The sequence below is a fragment of the Tricharina praecox genome (genome assembly GCF_024521635.1).
Source record: "Tricharina praecox strain CBS 144465 chromosome Unknown BZA05scaffold_1, whole genome shotgun sequence".
Classification (NCBI taxonomy): Eukaryota; Fungi; Ascomycota; class Pezizomycetes; order Pezizales; family Pyronemataceae; genus Tricharina; species Tricharina praecox.
In genome coordinates, this window is record NW_026250403.1 from 2,814,501 (window position 1) to 2,834,768 (window position 20,268).

General features: G+C 53.1%; 7 protein-coding genes across 7 annotated transcripts; 4 read left to right on the forward strand and 3 right to left on the reverse strand.

Moving 5' to 3' along the window:
* Nucleotides 1-808: 808 nt before the first annotated feature.
* BZA05DRAFT_21966 (uncharacterized protein) lies at nt 809-2,618 on the reverse strand. Its single transcript, XM_051479703.1, has 4 exons — nt 2,290-2,618; nt 1,929-2,269; nt 1,573-1,876; nt 809-1,513 (listed from the first exon to the last, which is right to left on the reverse strand). The coding sequence occupies exons 2-4, from the start codon at nt 2,263-2,265 to the stop codon at nt 1,282-1,284; spliced, it is 873 nt and encodes a 290-aa protein (XP_051344722.1). The 5' UTR covers nt 2,266-2,269; nt 2,290-2,618; the 3' UTR covers nt 809-1,281.
* A 1,003-nt stretch (nt 2,619-3,621) lies between these two features.
* Nucleotides 3,622-5,533, reverse strand: BZA05DRAFT_470307 (WD40-repeat-containing domain protein). The gene is made up of 8 exons (XM_051487891.1): nt 5,268-5,533; nt 5,149-5,202; nt 5,002-5,074; nt 4,683-4,942; nt 4,505-4,627; nt 4,276-4,448; nt 4,020-4,222; nt 3,622-3,959 (listed from the first exon to the last, which is right to left on the reverse strand). Exons 1-8 carry the CDS (start codon nt 5,409-5,411, stop codon nt 3,907-3,909), a joined length of 1,083 nt encoding a protein of 360 aa, XP_051344723.1. The 5' UTR covers nt 5,412-5,533; the 3' UTR covers nt 3,622-3,906.
* A 75-nt stretch (nt 5,534-5,608) lies between these two features.
* Nucleotides 5,609-6,841, forward strand: BZA05DRAFT_383422 (NO signaling/Golgi transport ligand-binding domain-containing protein). Its single transcript, XM_051482219.1, has 5 exons — nt 5,609-5,774; nt 5,833-5,860; nt 5,931-6,131; nt 6,295-6,486; nt 6,624-6,841. The coding sequence occupies exons 1-5, from the start codon at nt 5,740-5,742 to the stop codon at nt 6,741-6,743; spliced, it is 576 nt and encodes a 191-aa protein (XP_051344724.1). The 5' UTR covers nt 5,609-5,739; the 3' UTR covers nt 6,744-6,841.
* A 3,641-nt stretch (nt 6,842-10,482) lies between these two features.
* On the forward strand, nt 10,483-13,345 carry BZA05DRAFT_329652 (uncharacterized protein; the record flags this gene model as incomplete). The annotated part of the gene is made up of 5 exons (XM_051480499.1): nt 10,483-11,007; nt 11,098-11,324; nt 11,397-12,448; nt 12,512-12,846; nt 12,899-13,345. 5 exons carry the CDS (start codon nt 10,483-10,485, stop codon nt 13,343-13,345), a joined length of 2,586 nt encoding a protein of 861 aa, XP_051344725.1.
* Nucleotides 13,346-14,062: 717 nt separating this feature from the next.
* On the forward strand, nt 14,063-14,689 carry BZA05DRAFT_22063 (uncharacterized protein). Its single transcript, XM_051479717.1, has one exon. The coding sequence runs from the start codon at nt 14,232-14,234 to the stop codon at nt 14,580-14,582; it is 351 nt and encodes a 116-aa protein (XP_051344726.1). The 5' UTR covers nt 14,063-14,231; the 3' UTR covers nt 14,583-14,689.
* A 1,234-nt stretch (nt 14,690-15,923) lies between these two features.
* On the forward strand, nt 15,924-16,653 carry BZA05DRAFT_22111 (heat shock protein 9/12-domain-containing protein). The gene is made up of 3 exons (XM_051479721.1): nt 15,924-16,272; nt 16,325-16,419; nt 16,491-16,653. Exons 1-3 carry the CDS (start codon nt 16,158-16,160, stop codon nt 16,560-16,562), a joined length of 282 nt encoding a protein of 93 aa, XP_051344727.1. The 5' UTR covers nt 15,924-16,157; the 3' UTR covers nt 16,563-16,653.
* Nucleotides 16,654-18,126: 1,473 nt separating this feature from the next.
* Nucleotides 18,127-18,636, reverse strand: BZA05DRAFT_330326 (LITAF-like zinc ribbon domain-containing protein; the record flags this gene model as incomplete). Its single annotated transcript, XM_051480530.1, has 2 exons — nt 18,127-18,283; nt 18,368-18,636. The coding sequence occupies 2 exons, from the start codon at nt 18,634-18,636 to the stop codon at nt 18,127-18,129; spliced, it is 426 nt and encodes a 141-aa protein (XP_051344728.1).
* Between the last annotated feature and the right edge of the window lie 1,632 nt (nt 18,637-20,268).

Below are 20,268 nucleotides of genomic sequence, written 5' to 3' on the forward strand. Positions count from 1 at the left end.
CGCCTGTGTGGGGTGTCAGTTCAATTGACCACTTGTCGTCGTCGAGGGAGGAGAAAAAAATGTGCGGGGTCAGTCAGTCGGTGGGTGGGACAACAGACATGCAAGTACGGCGGTCTTCCCTCGCGTTCCTCAACCTCCGCAGGTCGCGCTGCAGCAACCGGCGTTCTATTGTCCATCGGGATATCATAATCTCTACCGATGATCCCCAATTGGTGTACGGAGGTACTGGTGACGGCGGTGGTGTTGTTGTTGGTGGGGCGTACCGATACGGAGGAGTTGTCGCCGCTGTCGTTGCTGCTGCCGCCGGAGAACAGGTTGCTTATCCGGGAGCCTAGGGACATGGCAAACCCGCCGCTGCGGGCAAGTCGAGGTGGAGGGAGAGGTGGTGGACGAGTAGAGGCCGCGGGGGTTGCAGAGGGTTGTGTGTCGTTTGTTTCGTTGCTTTGACGGTGGTTGAAGGTTGTCACAAGAAATTGTAGGCGTAAACCCGGGAATCTTTTTTCGACCAATCCCGCCGAAGTGGGGCAAAATCGACAATGTAAGAAACTATGATTTGAACAGTCGGAATTGGCTCAATTAGGAGCGGCGTTTCTAGAAGGTATCCTTTTCGGCGGTTTTATCTATTCGTAGAATTCCATTGTCGGCGGGACCCATGGGCACGTGCTATCTATGAGTCGTCACTCGATGACAGTGCGCCTATCTAAACGTAGACGAGGTTCAGTGGCGATATTCAGCAACGATGCAACTCCCTTGGCAAGGCAAAAGCTGGGAAGTCTACCGGGCCGCGTAGGTAACTAAACTTGGAACCGTTGAGATCAAGGTGGCTTTAGAGTAGTGGGGGATTCACGGTGGGCAGGTGGGCGTTCGAGGCTACAGACAAGAGGAAGACCAGGTTAAAGCAAATGATGCCACTCGCGATCCAGAACACAGTAAAATATGAGACCGAGTAGACCATAGGGAGAGACATGTATATAAAGAGAGTGAATGAGAACCAGCATGCAAAAATACCCCCAAAACGACCGACAGAAAGGAAATATGACACCGTGCCCAAAAAACCCCATGTAGAACGACAAAAGTAAAAAGTAAAAAGGATATACAAGTGCCCCAAGGCGAGTGTAATAAATGATTGTAGGGAAAAGACACATGAGTAGATACAGCACGATCATTCCTCATTCGTTATTGATGGGGGGTGAGGATACAAAGTTGTTTCACCAGAAATGAGAAGACAAGGTCCAAGCACGCTCGGAAAAGAAATCAAGCGACGGACGCATCCCTTAAATATCAGAGAAACCGGCCCCTTTCCGAGGGATGTATCGGTAGTGGTGGCTCCATGGTCCGTATTTCAGGTACCGCATTGACTGCGTATGAGACACCGTCATCCGAAAGATATGACGGTGGTCTTGGTGACATCGCCATTGATCTCCGAGAGCCAGTGTGCGGTGATGTTGGGGTTAATGCTTGCCCGGAACTTTGCCGTCGTATCCAATAGAACTCATTGGGATTAACCCGAACACTATATAGACAGTCTGGTCAGCTTCATGCATTCGCCCAGTGGATTTCATGGTCACATACGAGCATCTCCACAGCCCATAAACTGGCGGTGGCTCCTTCATCCCTGGGATGATATCTGGTGCCTGGGTATTGACTCGTATGGGCTCGCGAGGCATCGCATAGCCCCCGGGACCAGCTATGGACGGTATCCGCGAGAAGTCTGTTGATCCTCTCCTCCGGTCCGAGTCACCACCGCCGGTAAGATCCAAGCACAGCCTGACCAACGAATGGCAGAAAAACATCGTCGTCACAAGAATGATCAATACTAGGAGCACATGCCACTCTTGCTTCAGTTGCAGTTGCTTTGAGAGAGCCAGCCCAAGATCTTTCCAGCATCAGCGTTGAATCGCCATCGTTTCAGGAAGGGGTGTACCCACATACTGATAGTACGATCACGCACATCGTGCACGCAATCATCACCGTAACCAATCGGTTCTGAACACCCTTCCACCGAGGTTTCTGCCACCACCACTTTTTCCGCGGCGACACAGGCTCCCGCTGCTGTGCTTCTGCGTCTGGAATCCGTGTCTCCTCAAGATGTCCGCTTTGCAGCCTTTGTACTGAATAGCGTATTTGCTCCATGGCCTGTGAACTTCGATGCCCTGGTTCCTGTTGTAACGTAGGCGTGCCATGGGTAGTGAAATATCCCGTCGTCCTCGGCGATACCGGAGTGCTCGGGCTAGTCACAAACAATCCACTTGAGCGGTTCGACATCGAGCTTGCCAATGGCGTTCCGACCAGCACGGCCTCGATGCGCCCCATCTCTTGAGTTTGGGGCAGAACCGGTGTTTTGGGCCCACTTCCTGTACTACTCAGAGAATCTCCGCGTATCCGACCATCAAGCCAGGGTCTCATCCCACTCGCACTCTGACCACCGGTCATTTCTATTGGCGCATTGAAGTTGTGGGCCATATCTGGGGGCTGCTGGGTTGTGATCCGGGGAACTTGTGGAGGCGCCATTGTGCCGTGTTGATAAAGAGTACAAAAAACGGATCTGTCGCGCGGAAAAACAGAAGGGCAATGTGAAGATTATTCTGCTGCTTTGCCCGGCCCAGAGATATTCCCCACTCCTGCCCCCGTGAGCTCGGATCCTTTCAAGGTTGTAACTAAGCGCGCCCACTGCAGGTCGAGATGTATGTGTGATGGGTAGCTGCAAGGCCGTTGTGTACGTACGTGTGGGCCAATGACGATGCGAAGGGGGTGCTGACAGCGCGTATCAACGATTCGATGGAGATCGGGTTGTGAGGCGGCGACGAGGACGACGACGGATAAACGAAGGTATCAACTAATCAGCAAAAGCAATTTCACTCCGTCCGGAACACTCGGATACAATTCCGGCAAGCTGTGGTGCTGAAATCGAGATGTATCTCTAGTTGTCGATTACGAAGAAGCAGTTATTCTTCACAAGAGCGCCGTCCGGTGGAGACTCGCTCCCAGAGGATGCAAGTGCGTGTGATTTGATGTAAGAAGAAGAAGAAGAAGAAGAAGCGCCAGTTCTAACATCCAAGGTCCACCGTCCGGGGCGTGTGGGTATGTATTGTTCCTGGGCTGGGTAATCCGGATAAACGGTGTAATGCTGCGCGATTGAAGGAAGGATTTTTGGTATGTGTGCTTCGAGCACGGAAATGAGTGAGAGGTCGGACACCTGGTGTCAACAAAAAAGAGAGAGAACAGACGACGACGACGCTCGAGAAGGAGCGGGGTGATGGTCGAGGAGGTGGTGGACGACGAATGACGGACGTCGGAAGAAGGTGTTTTGGATGTCACAGACAGGCATGGATGAGGTATGCATACAGAAACATGTTAGGGATCTTCAGGGGCAAGTTCTTCTCTGACTGTTTCACACTACTCTGAGGACTTACGCAGGTACGGCGGGCTAGACTCTAGACAACCTTCAACCCGTCAGAATCTGGATGGTCACCTGGAGCTGCTGGAAGACTGGAAGGCAAATTAATGGCATCATCTGGGATATTCCGACATTCTCTCCCCTCACAAAAGTCTTCACGGGTAACGACGAGAACCGCCGCCGGAAAGGGCATGCAGGCATAAGTGCACATAGCCGCAGTATATACCCCTTTTGTCCGCAGCCTTTACACTTCAAACCCTCAGAAAATGCCTAGCCGTAGCACCGGCGTTCAGTTGTTTCACATTGTAGGGGCATCTGTACATAATACAAGAGACGCACCAAGGGACCTTCTAACTAATGTCAACACACAGAATGCTTCAAGAACACATCTGGAGGTAAGCGACTTCCTGCGTTCCATAGCTTCATCCGCTCAACCATACGCGAACCATGGATCAAATCGCCGGCATGCATCGATCCCGCCCGCTAGAAACAAGCTTCTCCTCCTTTCGCTATTTACCCAGCTCGCCAAGAATCAAGCTCTTGTCCGATGATGCCGAGACGACTATAGGAAAGGTGTATCAGCATCAGGTCGGAGATGGGGCGCTAATAAATATGCACTTACTAATAGGTTCCGACACAACTGGCGAGAATCGCATGTCGTTGACTGTGCCTCTGTGGCCGGGCAGCTTGTACAGCAGCTTCTTGGACTCAACATCCCACACCGCCACGCTGCCGTCCGCACCTCCAGCCCCAATCTTTTCACCATTGGGTGACCAACTGGCACGAATCAGATTTTTCTCAATTCCAGCCGGCGCTCCTTCGTATCTGAATCGCAGTTAGAAAGAGGTTCGACGAGGAAACAAAACAATCCGTCTTACGTGTTGATGTTGCGTGTTGAGGCGGCAAACGGGCGGATGTCCCAGGTCTTGACAGTGCTGTCCATGGAATTGGAGAGAAGCGATTGACCGTCCGGTGATACGCCAAGAGACGTGATTGTGTCTTGGTGGCCCCGTAACGTGTACGATATAGCCTTTTTGCGCAAATCCCAAACCTGTGAGACGGTTAGCCTAGCCCTTTGGCGGCACTTCGAGGGGCGGGTAAAGCTACTTTTATATCATTGTCTATTCCACCGCTGAAGATCTCATTCCCTGCCTCGCTCATTGTCAATGCCGTGACAGGAAAGCCGGTCTCGATGTAGTCCACCGACTCTTTCTGCCGAGGATCCCATATCTATGCCACTGGTCAGCAACGGCGTTGAGAGGGGCGCTGCTAGAGAATTGATTACCCCAATAGTTCCGTCATCGCTCCCACTGATCATCACCTCGGGCCCTCGTCGGGCGACATCCATCACATTGATAACATCTTCATGACCCACGTATCTCCGGACCCTGATGCCGCCTTCTATGTCCCAAGATGCCAACAGAGTATCCGCCGACGCCGAGAAAACTATACGGGAGTCTCTTGACCAGTGTAGATCGAGAATAGCTCCTTTATGGCCATTAAGTTCCAGATAATTCGCGCAATCGCCATAGGTTTTCCAAAGCACTGAAAAGCTGGCGCATCAGCATCCGATTGCCGCGTCATATAGGAAGGAAAAAGCGTACGGATTGCACGATCAAAGCCGGCGGATGCGATGTTTTGACCGGTGGGATCGAAGCGCACGGCAAAGACCTCTTTCTACAACCCCATTAACTTGCATTCCAAACACGCAAGACAAAACAAGCGAGCCACAATTACGGAGGAAGACATACCCCGTGTCCCGTGAGCTCCATAATGGGAGCCTGCAGCCCGGATGTCCGAGGAACCTGTAGACGCGCAAGTCAGATTCACTCTCTACGGGCCTGTATTCACGCGATGGGCTGCAACATACCGCTTGAATGAGCGCGCCACCGCTCGCCGACTGGTTGACTACTGATACGGCGGACGAGCTGCTTGGAACAGCATCAGGCCTGGTGCGCTTGACGAGCTGAGATGTGCCGAAGTGTTCGGGCGCCTTGCGCTTATCGACCGACATGACAGCGATCTAGGGTACGCGGTATCTGGGCGATTCAGAAATGCGACGTGGTGGAGGAAGGTTCGCTGCTGGTGATGCAATTCCGACGTGTAGGCGAAAGCTTGTATGCGTGAGGTGAGGCGCGAACGCGGATTTCAGGCGTGTTGGTGAAGAGCGCCTGATGGTCACGCTAAAGCCTATGTTGGACTAGCGTCCGGTCACACTCTCATCGGGTCCTCCTGCACGCCTATTCCAACGTATTATCTATCGCATCCAACTCCATCTCCCTCCAAGTGCCCCCACCTCCCCCCACATTACATCGCCTCCTTGGGGCTCAGAGTTGCTCGACATGTCGTCCACGAAAGCAGCCCGCATCGGCGAAGAGTGAGTTCTACCTTTCCCCGTCGGCTGCTACAGCTGTTCACAGTTAACGAGTTCAAAGGGTTTGGAAGACTAGAATCGACAAAGTGGTTCGTTCGACCCGTCGCATTCCATCCAGCCGTACTGCTTTTCGGTAGCTAAAGCTTTTCCGATTCACAGAACGCCGAGCTGGTCACACTCACCTACGGATCCATCGTTGCGCAGCTATGCAAGGACTTCGAAGGCGACTACATGGAGGTCAACAAGCAGTTAGACAAGATGGGCTACAACATCGGTTTACGTCTGATTGAGGATTTTCTGGCGAAGACAAACACCGGGAGGTGCGCAAACTTCAGAGAGACAGCCGAGACCATCTCGAAGGTATGCACTCATACGCCCACCAGAACAGTTGCATTTAGAGGTCCAGTAGCTACCTCTTGAGCTTCATCTCGCACACACGGATGTGGAAGATGCGGCGAAACCGCTGTTTACCAGTTCAGATGAAGTTCACCTAAAATATGACGACTAACTCTGGTGCTATCAGATCGGATTTAAAGTGTTTCTGAACATCACTCCTACGGTTACAAATTGGACGTCGGATAACAAACAATTCTCTCTGATATTCGACGAGAATCCTCTAGCAGACTTTGTCGAGCTACCGGATGATGGAAGGGCACAGAACGAGCTTTGGTACTCGAACATCCTTTGTGGTGTTTTGAGGGGATCATTGGAGATGGTCGGTACCCCCATGCGCTTGTGTAGCTGACCGCGACCGCAATGTCATTGTCGATTTCAATCACACATGACATGTTGCGCAACCGTCCAGCAACCCCGATACATTTAGCTGACCGTTGTGCTGGTAAATACGAATAGGTTCAGATGCAGGTCGACACACACTTCGCGAGCGACGTGCTGCGGGGCAACGATTCTACAGAGATGAGGGTATCTCTCATCAGGATCATAGACGATGAGTTGCCTCCAGGAGAGGATTGAGCAATTGTCGTTGTTTTGTTGTTGCCGAATCGAATACCGCCAATGAATACCAGTATCATACGAGCTCGGGGGCCACGGGTGAATGCATTCTATTCGTGACTATGATTCGTTCAGACCCATCCGTCTCTCCTACCCAATACGGCCGTGAAGCTTTCAACTGAGGTGCAAACGTTGGGACGACCACTTTACAAGGGAACCCCCAGATAACTCGACGGACGCAGGCTGTAGTTAGCTATGTCGTACATACCGGTAGTGTTGACTTGTGGGGAAACGCGAGACGACGGTCGTCAAAATAAACCCAAGCCCAAGATCGTCCATCGTTGCTTGCCGGCTGACTGCTGCGCCTCGCACCTGATGATTTCCGGCTCCCGAGAGCAGCCCTGAAGTGCCTGCGGGAGCTTGTAGCAGGCTAAAGACATCCGAGGAAGCCCACAGCTCCACGACCACACGCTTACTTGACGATCCGTACGGTGTTGCAAAGCGGGACAGATTCAACCATGTATCTTTCCTAGTGTATCTAGAGTACTACCTCTCAGGAGCAATCATCGGAACGGCAGCGCCCCGCCCTGCTCCGAAAACACCAAACGCACACGGCCGCCACGAAGGTTCGGTTCGGAGCTGTTGAGCTCTGGCCCCTTTCTTGTCATTAACTATTAGATTCTGGGCTTACTTCCCATGTACCTGGATTGTTTACCTGTTCCTGATTCGTTGCAATTGGGATGCTCCTCCATCCTCCGATAACCCACTTACACGTCGTACACGTCTTTTTTTCTTTTCTTTTCGCGTTAAAAACTCAGAGCCAACGATTGTGCGGATGAACAACGAGGACAGCTCTTCCTTCGCGGCCTGTTCCACTCCAGATATCACGCCCACGATTTATGCGTCTCCTCCTCCTTACACGGAGGACTTTCCCCGAGGAGTAGCACGACAAGTGACGAGGATCGAATGTGTGGTGGCATTATGTATTTCCCTGATTTTGTGCTGGCACGTCGTTCCTCTCTCTCTCTATCTCGATCTCATGTGAGCTCCTCATGATCAGTCCAATTGGGGGGTTGGGTCGGTGAAAAAAATTCTTACTCCTACGTGCGCTGCATTCTCACAACCCTAACCCACGACCACCCTCCACCCTCCCACCTCGAGCTCTTCCCCCCCAGGACTCCAGGAGGCTTGCCGGTGCCCTTCGCCTTCTCTCCCCGTTGCACCCCAGCCCGATATCTCCGGATACCTCCCCATCCCATTGACCCAGAACGCGTGGTCGAGAGCAATGTCTCTCCTCTGCGCGCGCTCCCTTGGATGCCGATGCTTCGTCTCCTGCTGCTGCTGCTTCCCTTCCCCCTTCCTTTCTTCTCTTCCCCTTCGATCCGGGTGAACATGGCCACTCCGGTCTCCGGTATATTGTTATTATTCCGCACTAGTCTCGTAGTGAAGTAGAGTACTTAAGCAATAAGTTGTGCCTGTCGTTCCCAGTTAGGGGATGGATGGACGATGGCAGCAGGGTGGATGGTTCGCCCCGTCAAGACAACAACGAAGCGCGCAGCTGGCAGTAGGGAACGTCAACCCAACTCCACTGTTTTACCCACCAGCGGTAAGGCGGTACCGTTACCAATAGTTGACGAAGGCTCCAAGCCCGGAGCCGTCAAAGTCTGAGGAGGCACTCACCTGCGCTCTCACTCTCTCTCTGTCTCTGTCTCTGTCTCTGTCTCTGTCTCTGTCTCTGTCTCTGTCTCTGTCTCTGTGTCTCTGTCTCTTTCTCTCTCTTTCTCTCTGCATCTAGAACGCATCAATTGGCATCGCCCCGTGTGAAGTTTAACCTAACCGTCCGCACTCGAGGCCCACCGACATCAGCAGGAGTAAGAAGCATGTATGATATGTACCGGTAGCATCAGATGCGCCATCTTCTCGCGGGACCGTGGCCACGCACGCAACTACTGTACATACATACAGCGAGGCGTCGTCTTTTCTCCTTCTCTTTGCGCTTTTGTATTTGTTCTCGAAGCCTTGCGCCTGGATTGAACCAGACGAACAACTGCAAGACCCTGAAGAATAATATCAGAAATAATCAAAAGTAATGCGGATTTTCGGTATTTGTGCTGGATTTACCCTGTCTGCTCCACAACCAGACCATACACCCTTTCCCTTTTTCCCCCTTCCCCTAAAGAGTAGTGACGGGGCGCGGATTCAACTTGATCTCTCTCTCGCTCTCTCTCTTTCTCTCTTTCTGACTGAGCGAAGGATCCTACATACACCTGTGAGAGGTACCATACCAGACTCTATGCTCCCCCCAGCCCCTCTAAACACGAGAGTTGCTTGAGCTCTTCCTGGAGTCTCTCTCTTCCTCCTACTGCCTGCCTGTCTGCCTGCCTGCCTACTCCTCCTCTTCCCTCCTCCTCCCTCACACACACACACACACACACACACACACCCTACCCACTGCTGCTGCTGCTGCTGCTGCTGCCACTACTACTACTACCTACTACTACTACTACTACTACTATTACTACTACTACAGCCCCCCAAGTAACCACCCACCAACTACTACCTTACCAACCCGCACCACCAACCCGCCGCTCCCCCCCCCCCATCCCCCGTCCCCCGTCCGTTCACCACCCCCCACTCCTTCCGCCCCCAGGGCCCTTTTCTCCGAACCACAGACAGACGAACAAGCACAGGAAAAAAGAACGCCAGAAGAAGAAGAAGAACATCAGGAAGAAGAAAAAGAAGAACACGAAGAAGAAAGAAGTGAAGATCCAGAGCTGGAACAAGAAGAAGAAGTGACCCGGCGATTATCCTGCCACCTTCCACTATCCCTTCGCCTAGTCTGTCGCCTGCTCTATACCCAGCTCGTTTCTCTCTTGAGAAATCAATATCCAGTACATACAGAGTGTCCCCCATACATACTTCCTCCGCTGTATGAGTACCTGCCTGCTGGTCTCCCATACGAACTACGACTCCCAGAAACGACCTTCCACACTGCCCTTCCTCACGTTGCCTTCTGCTTCTCAGGCAGCAACCAGCAACCACACACCCCATCGCAAACCTTCCCCCCTCCGCAGCAACTACCACAACCCACCCAACCACACCCAAAACTAAAACCAACCACCCGCCATAACTATCCCTCCACTCACACTCCCCTCCCCCCCGGCAACCCTACTCTTCCACCGACCGCGCGGGCGAACTCCCACCTACTCCCACCCCTCGGTCGCTTCAAGCTCGCCAACCCCCTCGGCATTCTCAACCGGTTATTCTGGACGTCTGCTCATCCGTTTCTTGACGCTCCATCGCGACCGGTTCCACCAAGTACCCCCCTCCGTCGGTCGATCGCTTCAATCATCTAATCCGTCCCGACCCTGCCGACTTACACGCTCCCTCCCAACTATACCGCCCAAAAGTAAAAAAAAAACGCACCTTCGTTGTCGGTTCGGTGGCGAAAACTGGCTAACTAAACAGTCCTCTCGCCGAACTCGCGTGCTCCTTTCCGCCAGGACCCTTCGTGGTGTAGCAGCTGCTTACTTCGCGCGACGTTACCGTGCGGTTGCCGCCTGTCCACGTTTCTTTCCCTCGCTGGGATAGGCTCAATTTGCATCCGATCAACGCCTGCATCTGGGTCCTCTGCCTCCTTGTCCTCCTCTTTCTCCGAGCAGCAGTCGCTTGCCGTTCACATCGAGGGCGGCAAACTCGAAATCACGGGCGCCACAGGCGTCGGCTACGTTATCAGTTCGAATTTCCTCTCTCGGTCACCATGAGCCAACCGGATCAGAAACCTCCACAAACTGGCCCGAACATGAACATGAACCTAAACAATATCGGGGGGGTCGTCGGCGGAGCACCAGGCATGGACCACGGCGCGGCTCGCGGTAATACAGGCGCCGGTTTCGACGGACGACAAATGCTGAATACATACATTTACGACTATTTTTGCAAGAACGATATGTTCGACTGCGCGAACGCGTTATTGAAGGCGCCGGATGCGGAAGTCCAGGTGGACGCCAACTTTCGACCCAGTCCATCGCGTAGGCCGCAAAAACACGAAAATGATGGCAATGTCATGAACGGCATCGACGAAGAACCGATGGACGGTGACGGTCAAAGGCAAGACGACGGCGACGAGGCCAAAAACATCAAAGATCTACCACCAGCAAAGGTGCCTACATCTATTTCAGGGTCATTCTTACTGGAGTGGTGGTGTTGCTTTATGGATATCTATTGGGCGCGCACCAAGGGCAACGCATCCATTGCGGCAAACGCCTATGTGAATCAGACGCAGGTTTGTGATCCAAAGCTGGGGAGTGAGGGGAGATGAGGTGGGAGGGAAGGGGGCGTACTTGCAGGATATTCGGATTAACACGATGGTCAGACCCAACAACGGTTTCGGAACGAGCAATTCATGCGGATGAACCCGAACAACCAGGCAGCTCTCATGGGCCAGCAGATAAACTATCCCGCTCGGATGATGCCCGGAGGGATAAATGGTGTGCACGCTGGCCAGGAAGGGACGGGCAGTCCTGGCGACATGGCGCATAAACCGGGTCAACAAGGGCAGCTACAGCGCTCTGTGTTGCAGAAAATGACTGCGGCGGGGAGGTAATTGGAATCTTAAATCCTTCGTGCAGTACATGAATGTCGATCTAACGAATGGGGTTTCGCCCGATGCAGAGGACCACACCAGATGACGCCCCTCGGTCGCCCACAACTGATGCAGCACATGGCCAGCCGGGATGAAATCAATGAGATGAACGGGCAACAAAGACCTCAATCACCGGCGGCTGCAGTTGCAGCTGCGTCGCCTGGCAACAAGCGAGTACGCTTAGAAAATGGACAATATGAGCAAGTCGGGAATGGAAGAGGCGGTACACCCCAAGGCGTTCCCCCAGGCGCCGCGGCACAGAGCGCCACTGTCAATGCGGCCCAGCAGATGTTGATCGCGAACGGCATTAACCCCAACACACTGTCCGCGAACCAGTTTGCGGCCTTTCAAGGTCAGCCTCCTCATTCTCAGCAGCGTTCGATGCAGATGTATGCTCAAAACATGGCTGCAGCTACGGGCAAGAACATCGCGCAGTTGCAGGGTGGGCCCAAGGGAATGCCGCAGAATTCAGGACAAGCAGGATCACCAATGATGCCGCAGACATCAGAAGGCGGCCTTGGTGGAAGCATGAATGAATTCTACGCTGCTCCTGGCGGTGGAATGCGCGCTGGTGGTTTGGGTGGAGCCGGAAACCATGCTCTGCAGGACTATCAGATGCAGCTGATGCTGCTTGAGCAACAAAACAAGAAGAGGTTGATGATGGCGAGGCAGGAGCAGGACAACATTGCCACCCATAACGATGCGAACCGGCCCGGCTATCACCCGAGCATGTCACCCAACAGCCGAGCGGTGCCCTCACCAGGGCCCGGTGGGAAAGCTAGTGGCATGGCGGGAACGCCCAAGATGCCGAATCAAGTTCCTGGCTCACCACTACCCGACGGCCAGATGGGCGGGCGGTTGCAACAAGGGAACTCGCCCGCAGCTGCGGGTTTCAACGGTCCGATGGCGGAAGGCAACCATCCAATGATGTACAGTCAGATGGCCAACAACGGTGCTGGTGTACCCAACGGTGTAGGCATGATGCGACCGCCTGGCTTCGAGGGTCAGATGCAGCCGGGGATGGCCGCGCAGATGAACCCGAACATGCGGGCGCAACAGGCTGGTCGAGGGCAGCCGGCAGGTGGCATGTGGCACCCGCAGCAGCAGCAGATGCAGCAGCAGCAACAACAAGCACAGCAGCAAGCGCAGCAGCAAGCACAGCAGCAAGCGCAGCAGCAAGCGCAGCAGCAAGCGCAGCAGCAAGCACAGCAGCAGGCGCAGCAACAAGCGCAGCAGCAGCCACAGTCCCAGCAGCCCAGCCAGCAGCAGCCCAACCAGCCTCCCCAGCAAGCCGGTACACCGCAGCCTCGCCAGCAGACCCTACCACACACGGCTATGCCTCCTCCTCAAGCACCTGCCAATCCTCCCGGTGCAGGCCGACCAGCGCCGGCTTCTCCGCAGGTGAACAACCAGCCTCCCACCCCTACCCAGACGAACAAGGCAAATCCGAAGGGAAAGAACGCCCCGCAAACCAAAAAGGTATCATTGCGTGTTTGTTCGTTTTGTCTGTTGAGCGCTAATTCTAAAATAGCAGCGACCAAAGAAGGGCGCCGCTCCGCCCACCGCGCCAAGCGTCGTTACGCCAACGACATCAGAGCCGCCGACACCGACAACACCGACGATCCCGCAACACCCTCACTCGTTCAACGGTCCCAACAACGGTCGACCAAATTTCACATCGGGCGGGCCAAATCCATCGGGAAACACTTCTGCTGGACAGTCTGTACAACAGCCCACACCGAACCCCGCGCCTGCGGCGCCACCAGTACCGAACGACCCGATCCAGCCCGCTTCCACTTTTGCTGGCATAGACATGAATGTGGATTTCTCGGGAGACTTTGGCAACGGCGAATCGGATCTTTTGGACAACTTCGATTTTGATTCATTCTTGAATACCACGGAGGATAGCTCTGGCGGACTTGGGTTTGGGGATAACCTGCAATGGGCAGACGGTGGTGAGGTTGCAGGAGACTCGTAATGGGGGGCTACTGGCCCAGGTGTTATGTTTTTGGGCTTTTCCTTTTTTACGTGCTTTATTCTCTTCTTCATTCTCGGAGGCGGCTTTAACTCCTTGGTTCGTTTTCTTATTCTGCATTTAACTTTTTTTTACATGTTCCTTGCCGGACGATATATAAAGTGGCTGGTCTTCTGGGAAAGGTTTTTGCTTTTTGTCTGATTGCTGCTGTTCTTTGCTCAAGTGGTTGCCTCTCTATCTTATCGATTTTTCTTTTTACCCTCAAATGTTCGATTATTTTTTGATTTCCCTCCTCCTCATCCTCCCTCCGCATTTTCTCACCGCGGATGGGTTTATGAGGGGAGGGTGTGAGGGGTGCTTTGTGTGGATTGAAGAACAACCTACCAAACCCTTCGTAGTTGTTTGTGTTTGTGTTTGTGTTGCCGCTTTTTTTTCTTTTTTCCTTGTCTTTTCCACAAAAAAAGTAGGCTTTTATGAGGGAGGGTCATGCTTTTTTTCTTCTTCTTCTTTTTGTGCTTATCTCGCGTGCGTTTGTGATTTTGGCGAGTGAGTGAGGTGGGGTGTATGGCAATTCCTACTGTTGGTGATGTGTATGCTGTTTTGCTGCTTGGGGATCGTGTTTGGGATCGTTCGTCACTGTCACGGGGTTGTCACGGGGCTGTCACGGGGCTGTCACGGGACCAGTCACGGGACCAGTCATGTCCTGTCCTGTCTAAGTCCAGTCCAGTCCACACACGTAAACACGTAAAGTGACTCGGCGGCGGCGGTCTGGTGGCAGAGGTTTGGGGGGTGGTGGAAACTTCGTAGTTACTTTCGTATGGATGGATGGGTGGGGGAATGCAATACCTTTTTATTTTACTTTGCTACATCGGAGAAGGGTAGGTGAGCTATGGCTATGGATGGCTATGGATTTCCGGTCGGTTCGTCTGTAGTACTGGTGGTGCTAGTGTTTTCATTTCATTTCATTTTATTTTTTTTGCTTTTTTGTGTACCATTCGCTCGCCTTTTTTTTCTTCCTTCATTTCCTTGCTTTCTATTGTGGGATAATTCTTCGTTTTATTTTCTCTTCTTTTTTACCTTCTTCATCATCATGTTCTTCTTCTTCTTCTTCATTGACTGTTGCATCGATTGTTGCATACTACGTTGCATTCTACGTTGCGTGCTACCATATCATATCATACCTATCATACCTCACACTTCACTCTGTTTTGCTATGATACTTATCATATCGAGGTTTTGATATGCTGTTCTACCTATACTGTTCCACCTACCTATGGCCCTGTGTGGGCAGATTTGTTGGTGGATTATGTTGCGACTGAGAATGGGAATAAACCTATTCACTGAACCCTCTTATACTCTTTGAAAATCGAGCCATTCCGTTCCTTTATTTGTAGCTTTAGCTCTGGCTTTGGTTTACCTTCTTGGGTTTTGGCTTAAGTTTTGGCTTTGGTTGATGTTTTTGGGCTTGCTTGCTTTTTTGGGGCGGCCGTTGGGAACAGAACACGGCCGTTGGAGAAAACGGGTTGAGATGCGGATGGGATGGGATGATGTGCGGAGGAGGCTAGAAGACCGTGCGGAGAAAGAAGGGTTGTTTGTGTACCGTACCTAGTATGAACCTACTCGGTGCTTGCTGCAACCCGGTTGATGACAGGACACTTGAATTGGTACATACATTATAGGGCACTTCGCCATTGCGTCCTGGAACGTGCTGTTACACATATCTAGTAGATACGGTAGGCAAGATGATGAATGGCGGGTAGACCGTAGATGAGTCGACATATTCATTACGCAGCACTCGCTGGTCACGGGATCTGGTGCAAATGTACCTAGCACCTGCCATGCATCCACTGACAGGTCACAGGAGAAGGGCATAAATCCTTATGTACGTTGGGTTAAACCTAAAAAATAGCATGTACCTTATACTTGGTAGTAATATGCAGAAATGAGAAAGAAAAATGTAAAGAAGAAACAAAATCGTTTGATCGAAACGGTGCTCGTATGATACATGAATGCCTGAATTTAGCTGCTTTATCCTCTCCGGAATATTACTTGCCAGCTAGATGGTTTCAATTCTTGTACTGAAGACGGTCCTAGTCCTCCTGTGCAGCTCTCTTCATCTTCCCACGGCGTTGGCGGGTAGTCCGCCAGCGCTGGACAATTGTTGGATGTGGTTGTTGCAGTCACGCAGCGCGCTCGGAAAGCCATCGTTATTTTTGCTGTCAGCCTTGCATTGCAAGTACGATGGCCAGGGCGCAAGTGCGCAAGTGGCAGCGCCGGGGCCGGGGCCGCCATGTTTCCGGATCCTCAAAACCTGTCTCGACGTCCCGTACCTACTCCAGTGCCAAACGTCATTTCGCGACCCGACCCCGTATAGCCTGGCACGCACGGGTGTGTAGCCCGCTCAGCCTCAAGCCCTGCCGGCTTCTCTGTCGCGTTTAACTATGATAGCCTTGATATGTAGGGAGGGGCCAGGTACTACGTCAGTCTGTGTACCTTAACGTGTTGTAACTTGTCGTTGCAGGGTAAAAGCGACAAACCTCTACGTCATACATCCCCAAGTGCCAAGCCCAGAGCTAAACCCTGGCAGGAGACCTGGCGGAAGACCCTGAGTTCACGATACAGGACGTCATCGATTGCGGACCCTGAAGTGCCTGAAGTGACGGGAAGCATTGACAGCTGTATAAAGAGGTCGTGAATCCCCTCCCCCCCCTCTCTCTCTCTCTCCATCCACACAACCACACAACTATATCCTCTATCTGCACCCAACTACCACACACAAACAACACAAAACTCACAAACAAACAACACAATCACCATGTCCGACACTTTCCGCAAGTCCTTCTCCGACCGCGCCGAGGAGAAGATCACGCCCGACTCTTCCAAGTCGACCATGGACAAGGCCAAGGAGAACGTTACTACCACTGCTGACAGTACGTCCCCCCTCCGAGGATGAATGAATGAATGCTGATGATGCAACAACAGAAGTCGCCGGTGAACTCCAGACCGATTCCTCCAAGAGCACCTCCCAGGCGGGCTTCGATAAGGGCCGCCGCGAGAAGGAGACCGTTGTTGACAAGGTATGTGCTTTCCACTCTTCTTCTTCTTATACTTCTTCTTCGAAGGAAACATAGTACTGACAATCGAAAAGCTCAAGGACGCTGTCGGTCTCGGTGACAAGCACACCACCACTTCGACTACCAATACCAACACTAGCATCTAGACACGATGCGGTGGATGATTGATGATCGATTGATTGATGGAGATACCTGGAGTCTTGTTTTCTTTCTTTTACATTTTTCGTGCCTGCGGCGTAGCCAGTTTTGGGAATTGATTCTGGCCCACTCCTACACGCATCACATACCAGTACTTGGAGGGATTTGTGACTTTGTAAATTGTCGGACGTGAATCAAAAAAAACAATTCGGTTTTCGGGTTTCTGACGGTTGTTGGTTCTCGTCCCGTGCAAATGGCCGTCCAACCGAACCCAACGGAGCCCTGCCAGCCCTGCCCTGCCAGTCCTGCCAGTCAACCCGTATCTCCGGCCCTCGGCCAGAAACGTACTTCCAACCCCGACCCCGCAAGTTGTAAGTTGCAACGCCCCTGCATCTCCAAAGCAAATGGGATATACCAGTAGGGAGACAGGAACGGAGTCCGGACGAACCTTCGTCGGGATTCGGGATTCGGGATTCGGGCGGCCTTCGTTTCCCGGCCGGATCGCCGTGCGTGCGTGGACAGCCACAGATATCGCCACCGCCACTGCCACAGATAACCCCCGCCACAGATAGAGTACCGCCACAGATACCGCTCAGATCGCGCACGGAACGGTGGCCTGGATTCGTTCTTCTCTTCTCCTTCGAGAGGGATATACTTGTTTCCCGCGAGCCCCCCTCGAACTCTAAGGGGTCCATACCTCCCACTCTACTACCTACCGTAGTAGTTGCAGACGCCACCCAAGTTCCAACTACGCTCCGCCCCTTGATCGTCGTGATCGTCGTGACTCGTGAGTGCGCAGCGAATCCTCACCTCCCACCATCTTACCCCCCCCCCCCCCCTCCCGGGCCCGGGCCCCGGAATGCGCAGGCGCAGTATGCTACGACAATTCCGCCCAGACGCGCAGTCATCCTTCTCACTTGTCGCCATATCTAAGATGTACGTGCTATAGAGTGCGTAAGTGGGTAGACGGCGAACTTCCTTCCTTCCTTCCTTCCCTGGCTGGAATCCTGTACTCTATGTAAGTACAATATATATCGCACTCCATTTCATCCAACTTGTCTAACGCGGGTGTCTTGAAGCTTGGACGTGCTCTACATGAATAAGTTGTATGTAGAGCTATTTTAGCCCCCTCCCCCCGCACGCGCACGCGATAGATAAACAAGGAGCGCATGATCCATATCACAGTCTCCAGTCCCCATGAACGTGGAATGAAAGTAGTAAAAAGTAGCGAGCGCGGCACAAGTGAACTCCATGCAATGTATTCACACCCTTCCCATCCCCCCTCCCTCCCACTCCCAAATCCCTTTCCCTTTCCCTCTCCCTTTCCCTCTCCCAACCAAAATCTCTTTTCCTGCCCGCAGCAAAAAATAAATGAAAAAATAAATAAAAAAAACACAGACGCCGAACAGAGAACAACAGAGAACAAGAACAATCATTACAAACTACCGTAGAAGTCCGATAGATAGATAAAAATCAAATTTTTTTTGCTGGAAGAATCATCGTCACACGGGAGTATAGAGTATAGGTAGTAGAAGGTTGGTGGGCGGGTGGTGGGTGGTGCTGGATGGTGGATTAGGCGTGGATGAGAACGTCGACGCCGCCGCTCTTGTGCCATAACGCCAGCGGCACCGCACAGTTTCCGCACGAGTGCTGCACGTCCTTGAACGATTTGACGACGTAGGGGACGCACGGCGCGCACAGGAGGCAGCAGAAGATTAGGGCCCAGAGACTGGTGTGCGTTGGTTAGCATCGCGCCAAACAAACAGACAAACAAGCAAACAAACAAGCGAGCAATAGTAGATTGGGAGCGTACTGGGCGTTATCACCGCTCTGATACGAGCAAGCGGTCAGCGCCCTCGCACCACACGACGGACAATCGACGGGCGCAGGACTCCTCGAGAGCGAAGCGAGCGGCATGGCGGTAAGGAATTGATGTCCCTGGGCGCCGGTCTGCTGCGGCTGCAGGTGGTAGTCGGGCGCCTTCTCGCCGTACATGGGCGCCGGAGTCTGCGATACTGGCATCGGCTGCGATGGGTCGTGCACGTATTGCTGCTGCTGCTGCGCGTTCGGGTCGTGCTGCATGTACGTCTGCTGGTTGGGATCGTGAACGTAGCCTTGCTGGTTGGGGTCTTGGACGTAGGACTGCTGGTTGGGGTCTTGGACGTAGGGCTGCTGGTTGGGGTCGTGTGCGTACGCCTGCTGATTGGGGTCTTGCACGTAGGCCATTGTGATGGGTTGGTTTGGGGGGTTGTTTGGATGGTTGTTTGGGGGTTTTTGTTGGTGGGTGGAGGTGAGTGATGGCTTATGCGTGCGTGTGAAGGGGGTGGGAAGGGGAGAGGAGGCAGAGGGAGAAGGGAGGAGAACACGGAGGCTTTATTGATTCTGCTTGCAGGTGCGGCTGAGCTCGCTGTGCAGCAGGTGCTAGGTACGAGACTTGCATACACGCTCATGCTTTTTTCTTGTGTGTGTGTGTCACATAGACATACACATTGCCATGATTCCGTGGGTGGAAGGGGGTGACTGAACTGGGGGGGGTGCCAATTCGTTGCTTGTCCTCATCCCTCCCGGCGGCCAGCAAATGTCCCTACCAATTCTCCACAGCGCCTGGCGAGAGACAGCGCTTTACGCTTTACTCTGCTCTAGCCCACTCTGTGTCTCGCTTGTTTTGGGTGGTAGGTGGTACCGCATTAACTAATGTCAATACGAGGGGTGTGTTGGAAACGCTGGGGTTGTTGTTGGAGGTAGGAAGTCCGGTGGACGGGTGCCTGGAGCCTGGAGGGTGGGTGGGATCGGGGGGCTCGGGTGTGGCTGGGGCTGCTGCTGTCTGCCTTCCATCGAGTGCGGATACCACATTAGTCAGTTGTCGGTGGTCGGTGGTCGGCGCTCTATGTAGAGTATGATGCTTGATGCAGGCATTGGGTGATCGAAATAGAAACCTCCCCGAATGATGAGTCCACTTCCCCGCCGATCCTGATTCCTACATACCTACAGAACTAGCACTGCAATGACTGCTCTCACCAGACGATTAGTTAATGATCACCTCCAACCCACTCAACGCAAGCAATGCACCTAACTTCCTTACCTCATACCCACCAGACTCACAGAGTACCTGCTTTTCATTTAAGGCTATCTGCACGGCGTATCATAGATGCAAACCCACCCCGCTGCAACACCCGGTGAGGAGCGGAACTGAGCTGCCGAAGTAACCCCCGACAGGGCAAATATTTCATCACGTGACGCGGTGTTCGCGAGATGCCGTTTGGGCTGGCAGTGCACGTATGTAGGACGATTCGTGTGGCGAGAGTGAAGTCATCGGCGGGGTCGGCGTCGTAACTGCTGTCGTACAGGTCCTGTGGCAACTTGCAAGGACGGAGGCGCGGCGTACCGTATCGACGAAACCATCACTCCGCCGCAGGCCCGGCGTTCCCATTCCAGGGGCTCACGTGTTGCACAATCAAGTGCAACATAACCGGAGTACAGACGACTACTATACACTTCTGCTCAGGGCACTGTCCTGGCTGTGCACTCGGCGTCTGTCGCGGTTGGCGCAGCTTAGTTGGTTAACTCAGCCTTCTGCTCGACCGTTAAGCTTAACTTCGCGCTGACTGCAGCCTGCTTAGCATTGTGGTAGCGATCATTACGAGGCCCCCTCGTTGAGGGTCCATGCTGAATTCTTCAACAACTACACTCTTGGCGGGTTCTGACATGCATGCG

Coding starts and splice junctions, on each gene's coding strand:
- BZA05DRAFT_21966 (XM_051479703.1), bottom strand. CDS start 2,265: ATGTCGAACCGCTCAAGTGGATTGTTTGTGACTAGCCCGAGCACTCCG. Junction 1,877..1,928: donor CGTGATCGTACTATCAGTAT/GTGGGTACACCC, acceptor GATGCTGGAAAG/ATCTTGGGCTGGCTCTCTCA. Junction 1,514..1,572: donor TATGGGCTGTGGAGATGCTC/GTATGTGACCAT, acceptor CTGTCTATATAG/TGTTCGGGTTAATCCCAATG.
- BZA05DRAFT_22063 (XM_051479717.1), top strand. CDS start 14,232: ATGGCTATGGATGGCTATGGATTTCCGGTCGGTTCGTCTGTAGTACTG.
- BZA05DRAFT_22111 (XM_051479721.1), top strand. CDS start 16,158: ATGTCCGACACTTTCCGCAAGTCCTTCTCCGACCGCGCCGAGGAGAAG. Junction 16,273..16,324: donor CGTTACTACCACTGCTGACA/GTACGTCCCCCC, acceptor ATGCAACAACAG/AAGTCGCCGGTGAACTCCAG. Junction 16,420..16,490: donor AGGAGACCGTTGTTGACAAG/GTATGTGCTTTC, acceptor ACAATCGAAAAG/CTCAAGGACGCTGTCGGTCT.
- BZA05DRAFT_470307 (XM_051487891.1), bottom strand. CDS start 5,411: ATGTCGGTCGATAAGCGCAAGGCGCCCGAACACTTCGGCACATCTCAG. Junction 4,449..4,504: donor GAATAGACAATGATATAAAA/GTAGCTTTACCC, acceptor ACCGTCTCACAG/GTTTGGGATTTGCGCAAAAA. Junction 3,960..4,019: donor AGTTGTGTCGGAACCTATTA/GTAAGTGCATAT, acceptor CCTTTCCTATAG/TCGTCTCGGCATCATCGGAC.
- BZA05DRAFT_383422 (XM_051482219.1), top strand. CDS start 5,740: ATGTCGTCCACGAAAGCAGCCCGCATCGGCGAAGA. Junction 5,861..5,930: donor AGACTAGAATCGACAAAGTG/GTTCGTTCGACC, acceptor TCCGATTCACAG/AACGCCGAGCTGGTCACACT. Junction 6,132..6,294: donor CAGCCGAGACCATCTCGAAG/GTATGCACTCAT, acceptor TGGTGCTATCAG/ATCGGATTTAAAGTGTTTCT.